A 15,020-nucleotide genomic window follows, 5' to 3' on the forward strand; every position below is an offset into this window, starting at 1 on the left:
TGGGCCCCTACAACCTCTCAGCCCCAATAGGTTGGTTTCAAAAAAGAAGACACTCCCATTTCTGTATCACGTATCACGATTGCCATTTTTTTAGCAAGTGTGTGAACTCACAGTGCTTTTCTATGAATAAATCATGGATCACAGAAAATATCATTTTTCTAAAATCATAAATTGTGTTCTCTCAATAAATGGGCCCTTTTCTCTCTTCTGCATTGCCCCAGGCTGGGACAAGGAATTGGTTGGGCTGATAGTGGTTGGGCTGATAGTGCAGTGGGTTCCTAGTAGTTTAAGGTGAGGGAGAATGACAAATGAAGAGTTTCCTGCCATACCACACCCCTCTCCAGTGTCCACAGGTACCTCAGACCTTGTCCCATGAGGTAGGTACCACCATGATGGGTAGAAACACCAAGGTCCTGGGGCGCCTGGGTGGCTCAGTCGGTTAAGCGTCCGACTTCGGCTCAGGTCACGATCTCGCGTCCATGAGTTCGAGCCCCGCGTCGGGCTCTGTGCTGACCGCTCAGAGCCTGGAGCCTGTTTCAGATTCTGTGTCTCCCTCTCTCTCTGACCCTCCCCCGTTCATGCTCTGTCTCTCTCTGTCTCAAAAATAAATAAACGTTAAAAAAAAAATTAAAAAAAAAAAAGAAAGAAACACCAAGGTCCTGAGAAAATTAGATTGTATGCTCAGAAAAGAATGCAGAGCAACCCTGAGCACCATAGGGCCTTTTGGCTTCAGAGACCTTCTCACCTTAAAGATGCAAGTCTAAATCTTTAATCCTAAGCATCCTAGTTTTGAGTCTTTATGTCCTCCCCCATATTTTGGTGTCAAAGCTGAAGGTCTCTCAGTTTCTACCTGCTTACCTAAATTCCATCTTCCTCAACAGGCCTCTCTGAAATATTCTAGCCAATTTTATGCTCCTCTCTGATATACACTCCCCTCCCTTTCAGACACAAATCCCTATAAATCTGGCTGTGTATGCTGTGGGACCCCCTTTCTCTGCAAATGTCACAGCTTCAGCTGCCAGGAAGCTTTACCCAACCCCGTTTAGCTTTCATGCTTGGAGAGCTGAGAGCACGATGGTGGTGAGAGCACTGACATTAAGTCCTACAGTACATATTCACTGACATCTAAGCTCCTATGACTTGTGGAGAGGATGCAGAAAGGGGCATCCAGGAAGGAGCAGAGGCTAAGAAGGAACTGAGGATAAGGGCAAAGATCTTTCACAAATGAAAGTATACGCTAGACTCCCAACTCTGAACTTTTATTCTCCTGGAAACAATCAATCATCTTTGTTAGTGGCAGTTGAGGGAAAACATGTATGCTCAGTTCTGTCGAAGCAGACGTGAGTATCTGTGCACGGCATCCACAAAGGCCCCCACATGTTCTGGGTCCATGTCAGGGTAAAGTCCATGGCCCAGGTTGGCAATGTAGCGCTGTGGCCCGAAGTCATTCAGCATCTGCTGCACCAGCCGTCCAATCTCCTCCTGGGGGACCAACAAGGCACTGGCTACAGGGGGGCCAGCAAACCCTACACTCACTATACATAATAGTGACACATACACATGTAGACATGCTTCTACTAAGTGTTATTCATTCAATCATTCACTCAAAAAAGTTTACTGGATGCTTAATATGGGCCAGGCCCTAAGACAACACAAATGAACAATTATAAAAAAAAAAAATCCTGCTCTACTAGAGCTCACTTAGAGGGACAAACAGATATAATAAAGACACAAACACACAGTAATACACACAACCATATCCACAACCATGGGAGTACACAAACTCACAGACATACACAGGAACTCGGATTGATACCTCAGATGCATACAGGGCACAGGGGTCCAGGTTGCCCTGCAAGGTCACCGTCTTCCCCACACGTTCCCTGAAAGCAGAGTCAGTGCCACGTTCTGGTGATTGCACACATGGCAGCTGCACCCTCTCCACCTCACCCCCCATCACTCACCGGGCTTTCTCTGGGGCCACTGTCCAGTCAAGCCCAACCACCTCGTAGCCAGCTTGGGCCAGCTCTTCCAGGGCAAAATGTCCATCTTTAGCAAAGATGATCTGGAAAAGGGCAGACCTCTGAGGCTATAAAAGGACCTTGCTATGCCCACTAACCTATCTTGGCTGCACCTCTGCTGCCCTCTAGTGGTCACTTCAGTCCATGCAGGAAATACCCTGAAAGTTCCACGGGCCCACCTTCACTTACTCTTTCCCCATCCTTACCATGGGCACTGGTGCCAGGCCTGACTCCTGCAGCCTGGCCTTCACATGCTTAGACACATCACGGATATAGGGCAGTGCAAATTTATTGAAGAGTTGTGGGCCAAGATGCCCTGCATGGGACTCAAAGAGCTGCAATGCCTACAGTTGGGAGGTAGTAAAGAGAAATATATAACACACAAAGAGGAAGAATCTCAGGCCTCACACACAGAAAGTATCTCAATTTTTCCCTAGTGACTTCAGACCCTCGTACTGCTTAAGCCTATAAACCCAGTTCCATTCAAAAAGTTTTGCCTTCTTTAGATCCCAGTGCTAACTTTGGTTTTTTAACACATACAGCATTGCCAATATCAACGTCAAGGTGGGCTTAGCTGCACCAGCCAAATCACTGCAGGCCAAGCTTCTTTCATGCCTGGCATTAAGACACTTATTCTCTCAGATGTAGGAAACTCTGCTGCTTCTTTTCCTTCTAGACCCCAGCCTATTTCTCTCCCTCAGGACCCACCTGGGCACCAGCAGCCACTTGTCCTACCAGATATGGGACCAGAGCATCAGTGAGGATGCGAAGCAACTGGTGACTAGCCTGTGGTCTCTGATAAAGCCAGCGCTTGGCCTGAGCCATGGTGCTTGAGCTACCACCCTCAACCATGTATGTCATCAAAGTCCACTGCAAAAGGATACAAAGAGAATGTCACAGGTGTAAAAGCCAGACTGATACTTCCTTCCCTTGTGTACACTAGACCCTCCAGAGTGATTTTCCCATGCCCAAGTCCCTGCCATGTTCCACATTACCGGGGCACCAGCAAAGCCAATCAGCGGCACACGCCCAGCTAGCCGTTGTCGAGTGAGGGTGATGGCCTGGAACACATAGCCCAGCTCAGAGGCCACTGTTGCTGGATCCCTGAGGCGTTCTAAGTCCCGCTCTTCTCTTAATGGCTCTGGGAAGCTAGGCCCTTTGCCAGGCACCATAGTCACCTCCATGCCCAGTGCCTGGAGGGGGAGAAAATATCTGGATTCCCAACCTGTAACTCTAGAAGGAAAGGCTGTTTAGCCCATGCCAAGAAGGAGGAAAAGGAGAATGAAACTCAGCCACACTCCATCTCTTTCGGCCCAAATTTTTCTGTTAGGTGAAGATAAGTGCTTATCTTGAGCCTTGCCTATCTTTACCCTTTCTTACTCATCAGGTTTGAGCAGGTACCTGGGGTACAACAAGGATGTCAGAGAAGATGATGGCAGCATCCAAAGGGAAGCGACGCAGTGGCTGTAGGAAATAGATGACAGGTTACTAGGAGGCAAGCAGAGGGCATAAATTCCTCCCTTTTTTGTGGAAGTCTCACCTGCAAAGTCAATTCACAGCAGGCCTCTGGGGAGCGACAGGTGCTGAAAAAGTCCTGGGCAGCCCTAGTTTCCCTAAACTCTGCAAACAGAAGAGGGAAGCAGGGCTCGACCTTGAGGAACCTCTGAACCCCTCCCCTACCCCTGAAAAAACTTCACCCTCCAGAGTTTCACCTAGACTCCCAAGCTCTGACCCTGACCTGGTAAGTAGCGGCCTGCCTGCCGCATGCACCAAACGGGAGTGTAATCTGTGTCTTCTCCCCATGCTGCTCGCAGGAACGTGTCATTCTTCAGCTCTGGAAAACCCTGGGATCTGGAGATCAGGAGGGGGTGGGGGTAGGTGTCAGTAAACTAGATTGGAGGTTGGGAAAGGCCTGGGTTCTTAAGGCGAATTCATTCCAACACCACTATCTGCCTTCTCCAGGCCAGTTCCTAAGCTGTGGCTCCCCACCCATTCCGCCTCTTTGCCTATCAGATGGCGCACAAGACTAGAAGGGCCCGCGCTGGGGCCTCTATTTTACACAGTCCCAACTTGCCCCAGCTCAAAGCCAAAGCCACTAGAAAGACTGGGGAGAGGGGGAAGGAAAGCCCAGTAAGGACTGATTAGGGTCTCTGGACCAGAAAAATCTCAGGAACTGGGGTACCTATGGGCTGGTTCCGGAGCTTATAGATCCCCAGGCTGAGGGACAGTCAAGGAGAAATCAGAGTAGACGGTGCCGAAATACGGATCTTAATTGAGGATTAGAAAGTCCTGGGGACATCCCCTAAATGAAAGTCTCGGGAATCCATGGGTGGAGGATTCGGGATTCCAGCGACTGGAGTTCGGTTTGGGAGCTCTCCAGGGCGGAGGAAGAGGGGTATAGCGGCAGATTTCTGAGTTGGAAGACTCAGGTCAGAAGCCACACTGGCCACACCTCGTGGTGCAGGAAACTCACCCCAACCCGTTAGCCTCCATGATAAGCTGTCAGCGACCGCAAGCACAGTCCGCACTTTAAACTGAACTGGAACCTGCTCTGAGATCAGGCTCCACCCCTTCCTGGAATGAACCAGGGCCGTAGCCATGATGAAAGTCACATGATCAGACTCCAGCAACAGCTCCCGGGCTGTCCCGGCTGCTGCCTGTAGGACCACCCTACCTCCGTCACCGTAAAGTCCGATGTAGCGACGCAGCAACAAACGCCGCCCCACGCCCACCCCACCCCCAAGAACCTCGGTATAACTACACCTTACCATGGCATCAGCAGTTTCCTCTCCTCTGATGAGGAGATGGTGAGGAGGCGTTACCAGGATGCCCTGGTAATCCCGAAGGTTCAGCCCAAGATTCACTTTTACTCCCACGCTCAATGATTCTAACAATCTTATGCGTAATGACTAGGCACACCGTCGGTTACAGAACCAAGCCATCCGGGGAAATGAAATCATTAAATATTTATATAACCTACTAAGAGGCGGGCAGTATAATAGATGCGGAGGTTACAGTGGTGACCAAGACAGCCCCTTCCTTTAGGAAGCTACAGACTGGTGGGGAAACAGAATTGGCAAGCATAATAGTAAATGTTTTATGAGGAAAAAGCTAGAAGCAGCCAGCAAAAGCTCCTCGCTTAGCTGGGGAAAGCAGTGGGGGTATTCCAGGCAGAAGGAACAGCATGTGCAAAAAGAAGGCGCAAAAGGGGCGCCCGGATGGCTCAGTCGGTTAGGTGTCCGACTTCAGCTCAGGTCATGATCTCACGGTTCACGAGTTCAAGCCCCACCTCGGGCTCTGTGCTGGCAGCTCAGAGCCTGGAGGCTGCTTGGGATTCTGTGTTTCCCCCTCTCTCTACCCCTCCCTGGCTTGTGCTCTGTCTCTCTCTCTCTCTCTCTCTCTCTCTCAAAAATAAACGTTTAAAAAAAGAAAAAAAGAAAAAAAAGAAGACGCAAAAGAACAAATACCTATTATGGGAACCAGAAGATTAATCTGGTGAAATTAAAGAGGCTGGAGATGTCTTCAGAGTCCAGATCATGCAGGCGCCCTTGTGAGATTTTCTTGTTCACTTTATTCTGTAGTAGTGTGGTAGCATACAAATAGCTTGGAGAGAAGGGAAGTGGGGCACTACATTCCCAACTTCCTAAGGAGGAAAAAAAAAAGGAAACCTGACCAAATTACATGATGTCATTTATTATTTCTTTTTTGATAACTTTGGTTATTTGAAAATTATATTAAAACAAAGCTTCCATCCAAGTGTCCATGAACAGATAAATAGATAAGCTACATGTAGTGTGTATATGTATGTGTATATATACACATATACTATATATATATACACACACACACATATGTATAATGGAATATTATTCAGCCCATAAAAATACATTAAGTTTTGATACATGCTACAATATTATTGTAATATTATGCTAAGTGAAATAAGACAGATATAAAGGGACAAATATTGTATGGTTCCACCTATAGAATATCTAGGATAGGTTAATTCATAGAGGCAGAAAGTAGATTAGAATTTACCAGGGGCTGAGAAGAGGAGTCCATGAGGAGTTATTGCTTAAAGAGAAAGAGTTTCTATTTAGAGTGATGAAAAAGTTTTGAAAATAGATAATGGTACTCTTAAAATGGTTAAAATGGAAAATTTTGTTACTTACCACAATTTTAAAAATTAATATATCAAAAACCATTGAATTGTACACTTTAGATGGGTAAATTATATGGAGTATGAATTATATCTCAGTAAAACTGGTTGCAGGGGAGGGCACAAGACAAAGTTTCCTTTTCCTCCATGGTTGTACTTCAACACCTGTCCATCTTTCTTTTTCTTTCTTTTTTTTTTTTTTTTTTTTTTTTTTTTTTTTTTTTTTTTTGCCTCTATCCTATCTAACCACTTTGGAGTCCCTTTCCCACCTTGCACCTTTCTTCTCTTCTGGTTCAGGATTACTGGGAGAAACTGTGTGTCCTAGGATTAGGAATAACTACCAGGAGCAAGCCTGAACAACTCAAGACTCGTGTCACTGGTAGGGTCGAGCAGGGGACTATTCTCCCAAACGTTTTAGTAACACTGCCCCTAGGATGGGGAGCCTGAGAGGGTATCTAGAAGATTTTTAAAGATTCTTCTGGTTTTAGTATGACTCATTGGGTGTGGGAAGGCAAAAACAGGAGGCCAGAGAACGAGAAAAATGGCTGTTACAATGATTCAGTCTAGCTATGATTGTGGTTCAATGAGGGTATAAAATGGTAGCAGCAATAAGGATGAAAAAGGGGAGACTGATCAGGTTGGAGACTACTGAACTTGGGTCTGGTTGGCTGAGTGGGAGGCACGTTGGTTTGCAAAAAGATTAAGTATCCGGGTACATAGGATAATACGGCGGGCGCGAGGGATGCCCTTAGTCCAGAATTTACGGCAAGGGCTGGCCGAAGGCGGGGCAGAGCGTGGTGAGAAGCTTGATAAGCCTTCGTGGCTGCGGCTTCAGCAGCTCAACCGCCCCTGGCCTTTTTGCTGTTTCGCCATGGCGGGCCCAGGCCCGGGCGCGGCTCTAGAGTCCCCTCGGCAGCTGCTGGGCCGCGTGCGCTTCCTGGCGGAGGCAGCGCAGAGCCTCCGCGCCGGACGGCCGCTACCAAAGGCGTTGGCCTTCGTTCCGCGCGAGGTGCTCTACAAGCTTTACAAGGACCCGGCGGGACCCTCGCGCGTGTTGCTACCGGTGTGGGAGGCGGAGGGCCTGGGGCTGCGCGTGGGAGCCGCGGGCCCCGCCCCTGGTACCGGCTCCGGGCCCCTCCGCGCTGCCCGCGACAGCATTGAGCTCCGGCGCGGCGCCTGCGTGCGTACTACCGGAGAGGAGCTGTGCAACGGCCACGGGCTGTGGGTGAAGCTGACCAAGGTACTCCCAGGCCTGCCCTGGGCTCCGCAAAAGACCCCGGGGCCAGGGAAGCTCCAGGCTGTTCTCCTCCCCACCCCCACATTGAGCTGGCATTGCGTTCCGTGTTCTTTGCCTTGGGCTGGGCAGGGCGGGCCGCTGGGCAGTTCCCTGACGGCTGTTCCCATCTTGCGCTTCTTGGCAGGAGCAGCTGGCGGAACACCTGGGCGACTGCGGACTGAACGAAGGCTGGCTGCTGGTGTGCCGACCGGCGGAGGGCGGGGCCCGCCTCGTACCCATCGACACACCTGACCATCTTCAGCGGCAGCAGCAGCTCTTTGGCGTGGACTACCGACCTGTGCTCAGGTGCTGCACTTGAAAGGGCGGAGCTTGATGCCTGATACCTAGGCCGGGAAGGAAGTGTGGCACAGCGAGGGAGGTGGGATGTGGACTGAAGGCCGGGTTAAGAGCAGGAAGGGGCGGCACCTGAATGGAGCTGGGGTGAAGCTTCTGGAGGCCTAGATTGGTGGAGATTGAGCTCTGGAGAAAGCCCACTGGGGGTGTCATTCTGCCCAGTGATGTCTCCCCATCCCACCCCCTACTCTGTGCCCACAGATGGGAACAAGTAGTGGACCTGACATACTCTCATCGCCTTGGATCAAGGCCCCAGCCAGCCGAGGCATACACGGAAGCTGTACAAAGGCTACTGTGAGTGCGCTGGGGTGGGATAGGGAGGAAGGATCTGCAGGTCTGGGCCTGACCTAATTAGGGACTTGGGGTTGCTTAGCTATGTGCCCCCGACGTGGACCTACGAGTGTGACGAAGACCTGATCCACTTCTTGTACGACCACCTGGGCAAGGAAGATGAGAACCTGGGTAGCGTGAAGCAGTATGTGGAGAGCATAGACGTTTCCTCCTACACGGTGGGTGCTGGGACTCCTCCCACCCCAAGCAAGATGTCCCATCTTGCTAGATCCAGAACCCTCACCTCTAAGCCAGGGCCAAACCTGAACCCCACAGGCCAGACTTAGTCCAGCACTGTATTTTGGATGTCCTGTAGGAATCCCCACTTGCACACATACCAACTGTGCTTTTGACCAGCTCCGTGTATTTTTTTTCTTGTGCTCCCTGGCCCAAGGCACACCTCCCAGTGCAGAGAGTGGGGTAAACACTGACTCTACCTCTCTGCCCCACCCCAGGAGGAGTTCAATGTGTCCTGCCTGACGGACAGTAACGCAGACACCTACTGGGAGAGTGATGGTTCCCAGTGCCAGCACTGGGTACGGCTTACCATGAAAAAGGGCACCATTGTCAAGTGAGTGGGCTCTGAGGTAGGACAGGGTGGGCAGGCCAAGTGCTTATAAGTACACAGAGACCTATGTGTATACTCTGACCACCTAGGAAGCTGCTGCTCACAGTGGATACCACAGATGACAACTTTATGCCTAAGCGGGTAGTGATCTATGGAGGCGAAGGGGACAACCTGAAGAAGCTGAGTGACGTGAGCATTGATGAGTGAGTGAGCAAGCTGGTCTGGGAGGGGATATGGGGCATGATTCTAGTAATGGGGCCTGCCCCCACTTGGAAGCATAAGGTTAGGTTAGAGCCCAGCAATCCCTACAGGCAAGGGGTATTCAAAGTGCCTCACATCCATCTCCTCAGGACCCTGATCGGGGATGTCTGTGTCCTGGAGGACATGACCGTTCATCTCCCAGTCATCGAGATCCGCATCGTGGAGTGCCGAGGTGGGGCTTAAGGCTATAAGGAGGGAAAGGGAGTGACAGAGTATAGATAGTGGCTAGCTGTTAGTGAGTGTAGAGAAGAAATGGGGTTGGAGTTGGGATAAAGGCTATCAAACTAACTCCAGGATTTGAAGCTTTGGGCCTGAGCCAGGTGGGAGGTGCCAGGTATATGCCTTCCTTAAAGCCATAGAGGTTTTGGGCTCATCTGGAAGAGGAACTGAGTTGGGACCCTCAGGCATCCCAATATTACAGTGATGGATGGAGGAACCGGCAAAGAATATAATAATCAGAGTCAGATGAGTAGAAGGGGCTCACCAAGGTCCCAAGTTTCTAGGGGCTATGGATGACAAAAGTCTGAGCATCAAAGAGCCATTCTCAGCTCTGAGAACCAAAGAGGCAGTAAGTGCCCTAAGTAACTTTGCTCTGACTCCTTCCCCCAGATGATGGGATTGACGTGCGTCTTCGAGGGATCAAGATCAAGTCATCTAGACAGCGGGAACTAGGGTTAAATGCAGACCTGTTCCAGCCAACCAGTCTGGTGCGATACCCACGCCTCGAAGGCACTGACCCTGAAGTACTGTACCGCAGAGCTGTTCTCCTGCAGAGGTGGCTGTGGTCCTGGGCCTGCCCGGCCCGTCCTTTCCCCCCATCCTGAACCTCACATGTCTGTATGAAGGAGGTTCTCAAGGCCCTGTACTGTAAGCTCTTCCACTTCAAGGGTCAGGGCAGCCCCTGGGCCCTGCCTTCTCCTGTCTTTATGTGTTGGGGAGTGAGAGGGTCTTAAATCCATGCTACTTTCTTTAGTTGCATTATCTTTATCCACTCACCCCAGATTCATAAAGATCCTAGACAGTGTCCTACACCACCTGGTACCTGCCTGGGATCACACGCTTGGCACCTTCAGTGAGATTAAGGTGAGCCTGGCCCACCTAGTATTGGTCTCAGCAGTGGGCTCCTCCTTTCTGTTCATGCAAGCATTCACCCTTTTACACAGAGTTCTTCAAACCTACTCTAGGCCTGGACCTTTGCTGGGCTCTGGGAATGTAGGAAAAAAGCCAGACACAGATAGTTAAAATTCAGTGGTAGGCATGCTGTTCTCCCAGATAGTATATGAAATATACAAGAGCTGGGGTGAAGAAGTGACAGTGTGCACAAGGCAGATTGCATGAAAGGTGCATACTGGGAGTTGTTAGCTGCTAGATAACTTAAGAGAAGTATACAGGTAAATGTGAGTATGACCTGGGGATGAGGCTGGGAGTGGGGAGGCAAATAGCAGGCCCTGATAGCAGAGGGCACTATGGGCCAGGCTGTGAAGCAAGGACTATGTCCCAGGTCAGTGAAGCTATTGGAAGGGTTTTAAGTAGGTAACGACAAAGTTTGATTTTTTGTTTTAGAAAGCACTCGCCCCCCCAACCCCGGTGACTGGACTAAGGGAGAGATGGGAAACAAGGAAGGGGAGGGTCGTGGGGGGGATGAACTAGGCATGGACTAGAACCATGGAATTGGGTCCAGGCATAGAGGAAGGTTCCGGGTCCTGGACAGAGACTGACTGCCTGCCAGTCTTGCTCTGGCCACCTCTCCTCACCAGCAAGTGAAGCAGTTCCTGCTGCTATCACGCCAAAGGCCAGGGCTAGTGGCCCAGTGCTTGCGTGACTCAGAAAGCAGCAAGCCCAGCTTCATGCCACGCCTGTACATCAACCGGCGCCTTGCCATGGAACACCGTGCCTGCCCCTTAAGGGACCCTGCCTGCAAGAACGCAGTCTTCACCCAGGTCTGGACCACTTGGGGTCGGACCAAGGGAGGGTCAGTAAAGGGCCTGGGGGCTGGACCAAGAGGAACCTGAGTAAGGTCTTTGGTCTAAAGTGGGGCCAGATCTTGAAATAGACTTTCCTATAACTCCCTCCCTTTTCCCCTGCCCCCAGGTTTATGAAGGCCTCAAGCCCTCTGACAAGTATGAAAAGCCCTTGGACTACAGGTATGGCATGAGGTTGAGGGATTTGTGCTGGAGTTACATAAACTATATATACCCGCACACTGCTTCTGGAACCCTTCACCATTACCCCTCCGTAGCCCCTACTTCTGGCTGGTGTCCTGTGAACCATCCTGAGCCCTGGCCCAGCATCCACTCCTTCTTACAGGTGGCCCATGCGCTATGACCAGTGGTGGGAGTGTAAATTCATTGCAGAAGGCATCATTGACCAAGGTGAGGCCCTGACAAAGGATAATAAGGGTCCAGCCTTCAGAGTGGTAGAGGCTTCTGGGGTCACGAGCTAACCAAGATAGAAGACCTGCTTATTAACCCTTTATGGGGGCTGGGACTCTTGAATTCCCCAGTGGAGAGCATCTGTGTCATTTCAGGGGGTGGTTTCCGAGATAGCCTGGCAGACATGTCAGAAGAGTTGTGCCCTAGCTCAGCAGACACCCCTGTGCCTCTGCCCTTCTTTGTGCGCACAGCCAACCAGGTAATCTCCTATCTCTACTTCTCAAGTTGTTTCTGCTGTTCATCTCTGCAAACCTCCCAGGTGCTGAACTAGAGAGGGAGCAGAGGAGGGACCGAGTTGCCTGGGGCAGCCTCTGGGCAGACAGGAAAGGAGGGGCCATTCTACAGTCAGGGATCATTCAGGGCCTCTGGTGGAAAGTGTGCAGGCAAGTCTTTGGAGAATCTGGGGCAACAAAGTAGGGTCCATTCCATGCCATGCTGACAGCTCTATCTTGGGGGCAGGGCAATGGCACTGGTGAGGCCCGGGACATGTATGTGCCTAACCCCTCCTGCCGAGACTTTGCCAAATATGAATGGATTGGACAGCTGATGGGGGCTGCCCTTCGGGGTAAGGAATTCTTGGTGAGTAGCCTAATCTGTACCCACATCAGATGAGCCTGGCCCCTGGAAAGAAGAAGAACCACCCAAACCTGGGCAGCCCAATGTGAGAATACCATAGTGATTATTTGTCCCATAGGTCCTGGCTCTGCCTGGTTTTGTATGGAAGCAGCTCTCTGGTGAGGAAGTGAGTTGGAGCAAGGACTTCCCAGCTGTGGACTCTGTGCTGGTAAGTAAGGCCTGGACCTGGTGTTTACTCTGTGCAGCCCCTGAAGATTGCTGCTCCCAAAGGATGTCTTGAACCTTCTCTAACCTCACATGTACTCCTTCTGTTCCCATGGCTTCAACTACTTTCTTTATTCTGGTGACCCCTAAAATCTTACCTCCATCTCCAGCCTCTTTCCTAAGTTTGGAGTCATATATGCATCTGCCTGCAGGACATCTGCCCCAGATGGAACCTCAGGCTCAGCACTGGGAGTTCATCACCTCCCAGTCTACTGCCTTCTAGGGGTCCCTGTCTCAGAACAGCACCACTACCCACCCTTCCCCATACCAAGGGCCTCAGTGTCAGCCTTCATTCCTCCTTTTCCCTCACCTCCCACATTCTGTTACATCTCCCTCTGGAATCTGTCCACTTCGTCTATTTCACCGCTCTCCTCCTCGTTCAGGCCACTTTCCTTTCTGACATAATCAGTGACTGCAGAGTTGGTATTCCTATGTCCATTCTTACCCATCTGATCTCCTGCAGCCAGAGTAATTCATTTCCCTCCTCTTGTTTAAACCCTTCAGTGTCTCTGCTCTGGGCTTAGGGTAAAATGCAGAGCCTGACAAACCTTATATGACCTCTGTATGCCTGTCCACTTAGTTCACATTCAGGCTCTAGCCAAACAGATTCCACAGGCCTTTTGCTCTTTCAACCTTTTTTCAAGATGTTCTCTCTCCTGACTTCCTGTGGCCCAGCCAACAATCAGCCATCATTTAGGTTTTAGCTTGGATGCCATTTCCTTCAGGACACCTTCCCTGGCAGCCAAGGAAGTGTTGTCTTGATGCTTTCATAGCCCTTGTACTGACCCCCTCACTGCCCTCATTACCTGCATGGGACTGCCTTGCCTGTCTGCCTCTCCTGCTTCCCTGTGAGCATCTTGAGAGAAAACAACATTGTCTCAACCATGAAAGGCTGACCTCCCTGCCTCTCTCCAACCCCCAGGTGAAGCTCTTGGAAGTGATGGAAGGAATGGACAAGGAGACATTTGAGTTCAAATTTGGGAAGGAACTAACATTCACCACTGTACTGAGTGACCAGCAAGTAGTAGAGTTGATCCCCGGGGGTGCAGGCATCATAGTGGGATATGAAGACCGTTCCCGTTTCATCCAACTGGTGCAGAAGACGCGGCTAGAAGAGAGCAAGGAGCAGGTACCACCCAGAGGCCAGGAGAACAGAGAGCTTTGCACAGCTCCTGATAATCAGAGCCTAACCTAATAGGCTACCAGTACCCAATCCCAAGAACTCTGGCCCCTACCATTCCTCTGCCCTACATTCCTGCTTGTTGGTGGGGTTCAGAGGTGGCCCCTAGTGCTAAACAAACATCATGTCATGTCCCCCATTATCTCTATGAGTGGATGCCAAGTGACTCCACCACACACTGATTTGGGAGTTGTGCCCTCTTCCCTAGCCAGGCCTCTCCCTCCTTCTCCAGGTGGCAGCCATGCAGGCAGGACTGCTAAAGGTGGTGCCACAGGCTGTGCTGGACTTGCTGACCTGGCAGGAATTGGAGAAGAAAGTGTGCGGGGACCCAGAGGTCACTGTGGACGCTCTACGAAAGCTCAGTGAGTGTGGGGCAGGGCAACACAGGGATAGAGGCTTAGGACTAGGTAGGTTGGGACCTAAGAATGAATTCTGACTTTGTCCCCAGCCCGGTTTGAGGACTTCGAGCCATCTGACACTCGAGTGCAGTATTTTTGGGAAGCACTGAACAACTTCACCAACGGTCAGTGGAAGAGGGGAGAGTGATGCCTGGGTTCAGACTCCACTTGTAGGATACAGAAACAGGGTAGAAATTGTAGAACCTCCCCCACCATTAGTGCAGGTACTGATTTCCTTCTCCATCCAGAGGACCGGAGCCGCTTCCTGCGCTTTGTCACTGGCCGCAGCCGTCTGCCAGCACGGATCTATATCTACCCAGACAAACTGGGGTGAGTGCAGGTGGCAGGGGTAGGGGTCCAAAGGGTCTGTGGCTGGCCTTTGCCCTCTTCCCCCCACACATACTCACATGTCAGACCCCTACCCTGTGCCCCTACAATTCTTTCTAATCTGTGGCCCCTCCACGCTCCCAGCTATGAAACTACAGATGCGCTGCCTGAGTCTTCAACTTGTTCAAGCACCCTCTTCCTACCACATTATGCCAGGTGGGTTTCTTAGGCTCAAACCTAGAGAGTGGGGAGTGGGGAAAGGAGTGGTATCCTAGGATGGAGGAGGACTTCCAGTACTGAAGTGCACAAACTGGAACCCCATCACCCATCACCCCGCGCACTGACCGCACTGACCCTCGTAGTGATGGAAGGACCTCTGCACCTGGTGCTGACCAAGTCTCCATCTCCCTCAGTGCCAAGGTGTGCGAGGAGAAGCTCCGCTATGCGGCGTACAACTGCGTGGCCATTGACACTGACATGAGCCCTTGGGAGGAGTGAGGCGGCACCAGGGGGCAGCCTCGGGCCAGCAGGACCTTGCCTGCACAGGTCCCACTAGGCGGCGCCCAGGGTGAAGACATGTTCCCTGGACCAGTGGGGTCTGCATACTCCTGACCTGAGCTGACATGCTCAGAAAAAGACAGCACGCCCCTGTGTCTGCTTGGAGTGGGGGTGGTGGGTTGACCCTGGTGGCCCAGCCCCACAAGCCCTGTGCGTGCTCGGGGTTGCTTCCCGAGTTGTTCATCCTCTGTGAGAGGGAATCCCACAAGCCCAGCACAAGCTGCCAGGCCTGAGCTACTTGAAGGGGGCCTTCTAGCTCCCCACCCCATGGACTTTACTTCAGTTTTTTGTTGTTGCTTTTTTTTTTTTTTTTTTTTTT

The 15,020-nt window shown here is 51.1% G+C and overlaps 2 protein-coding genes across 6 annotated transcripts; one reads left to right on the top strand and one right to left on the bottom strand.

The window, feature by feature from the left end:
* Positions 1–1,243: 1,243 nt before the first annotated feature.
* On the bottom strand, positions 1,244–4,659 carry UROD (uroporphyrinogen decarboxylase). Of its 3 annotated transcripts, none has more exons than XM_049618655.1 (10): positions 4,495–4,626; positions 3,760–3,872; positions 3,562–3,641; positions 3,423–3,485; positions 3,017–3,214; positions 2,730–2,891; positions 2,228–2,365; positions 1,965–2,065; positions 1,817–1,883; positions 1,244–1,482 (listed from the first exon to the last, which is right to left on the bottom strand). In XM_049618655.1, the coding sequence occupies exons 1-10, from the start codon at positions 4,512–4,514 to the stop codon at positions 1,321–1,323; spliced, it is 1,104 nt and encodes a 367-aa protein (XP_049474612.1). In that variant the 5' UTR covers positions 4,515–4,626; the 3' UTR covers positions 1,244–1,320. The 3 variants fall into 3 exon arrangements, with proteins under 3 accessions (XP_049474612.1, XP_049474613.1, XP_049474614.1); XM_049618657.1 differs by having other exon boundaries at positions 1,414–1,505; positions 4,495–4,659; XM_049618656.1 differs by lacking the exon at positions 3,423–3,485 and having other exon boundaries at positions 4,495–4,624.
* Positions 4,660–6,967: 2,308 nt separating this feature from the next.
* On the top strand, positions 6,968–15,014 carry HECTD3 (HECT domain E3 ubiquitin protein ligase 3). Of its 3 annotated transcripts, none has more exons than XM_049618616.1 (21): positions 6,968–7,417; positions 7,599–7,759; positions 8,009–8,101; positions 8,181–8,316; positions 8,593–8,708; positions 8,795–8,908; positions 9,056–9,138; positions 9,576–9,741; positions 9,968–10,049; positions 10,724–10,906; positions 11,058–11,110; positions 11,274–11,338; positions 11,494–11,597; positions 11,858–11,977; positions 12,093–12,182; positions 13,161–13,367; positions 13,651–13,780; positions 13,867–13,941; positions 14,065–14,146; positions 14,288–14,359; positions 14,506–15,014. In XM_049618616.1, the coding sequence occupies exons 1-21, from the start codon at positions 7,049–7,051 to the stop codon at positions 14,639–14,641; spliced, it is 2,637 nt and encodes an 878-aa protein (XP_049474573.1). In that variant the 5' UTR covers positions 6,968–7,048; the 3' UTR covers positions 14,642–15,014. The 3 variants fall into 3 exon arrangements, with proteins under 3 accessions (XP_049474573.1, XP_049474574.1, XP_049474575.1); XM_049618617.1 differs by having other exon boundaries at positions 14,557–15,014; XM_049618618.1 differs by lacking the exon at positions 11,858–11,977.
* Positions 15,015–15,020: the final 6 nt, after the last annotated feature.

The sequence above is a fragment of the Panthera uncia genome (genome assembly GCF_023721935.1).
Source record: "Panthera uncia isolate 11264 chromosome C1 unlocalized genomic scaffold, Puncia_PCG_1.0 HiC_scaffold_4, whole genome shotgun sequence".
Classification (NCBI taxonomy): Eukaryota; Metazoa; Chordata; class Mammalia; order Carnivora; family Felidae; genus Panthera; species Panthera uncia.

Coding starts and splice junctions, on each gene's coding strand:
- UROD (XM_049618655.1), bottom strand. CDS start 4,514: ATGGAGGCTAACGGGTTGGG. Junction 3,642..3,759: donor GGCAGGCCGCTACTTACCAG/GTCAGGGTCAGA, acceptor TTCTGTTTGCAG/AGTTTAGGGAAACTAGGGCT. Junction 2,892..3,016: donor TTGGCTTTGCTGGTGCCCCG/GTAATGTGGAAC, acceptor ATCCTTTTGCAG/TGGACTTTGATGACATACAT.
- HECTD3 (XM_049618616.1), top strand. CDS start 7,049: ATGGCGGGCCCAGGCCCGGGCGCGGCTCTAGAGTCCCCTCGGCAGCTG. Junction 11,339..11,493: donor AGAAGGCATCATTGACCAAG/GTGAGGCCCTGA, acceptor GTGTCATTTCAG/GGGGTGGTTTCCGAGATAGC. Junction 12,183..13,160: donor CAGCTGTGGACTCTGTGCTG/GTAAGTAAGGCC, acceptor TCCAACCCCCAG/GTGAAGCTCTTGGAAGTGAT.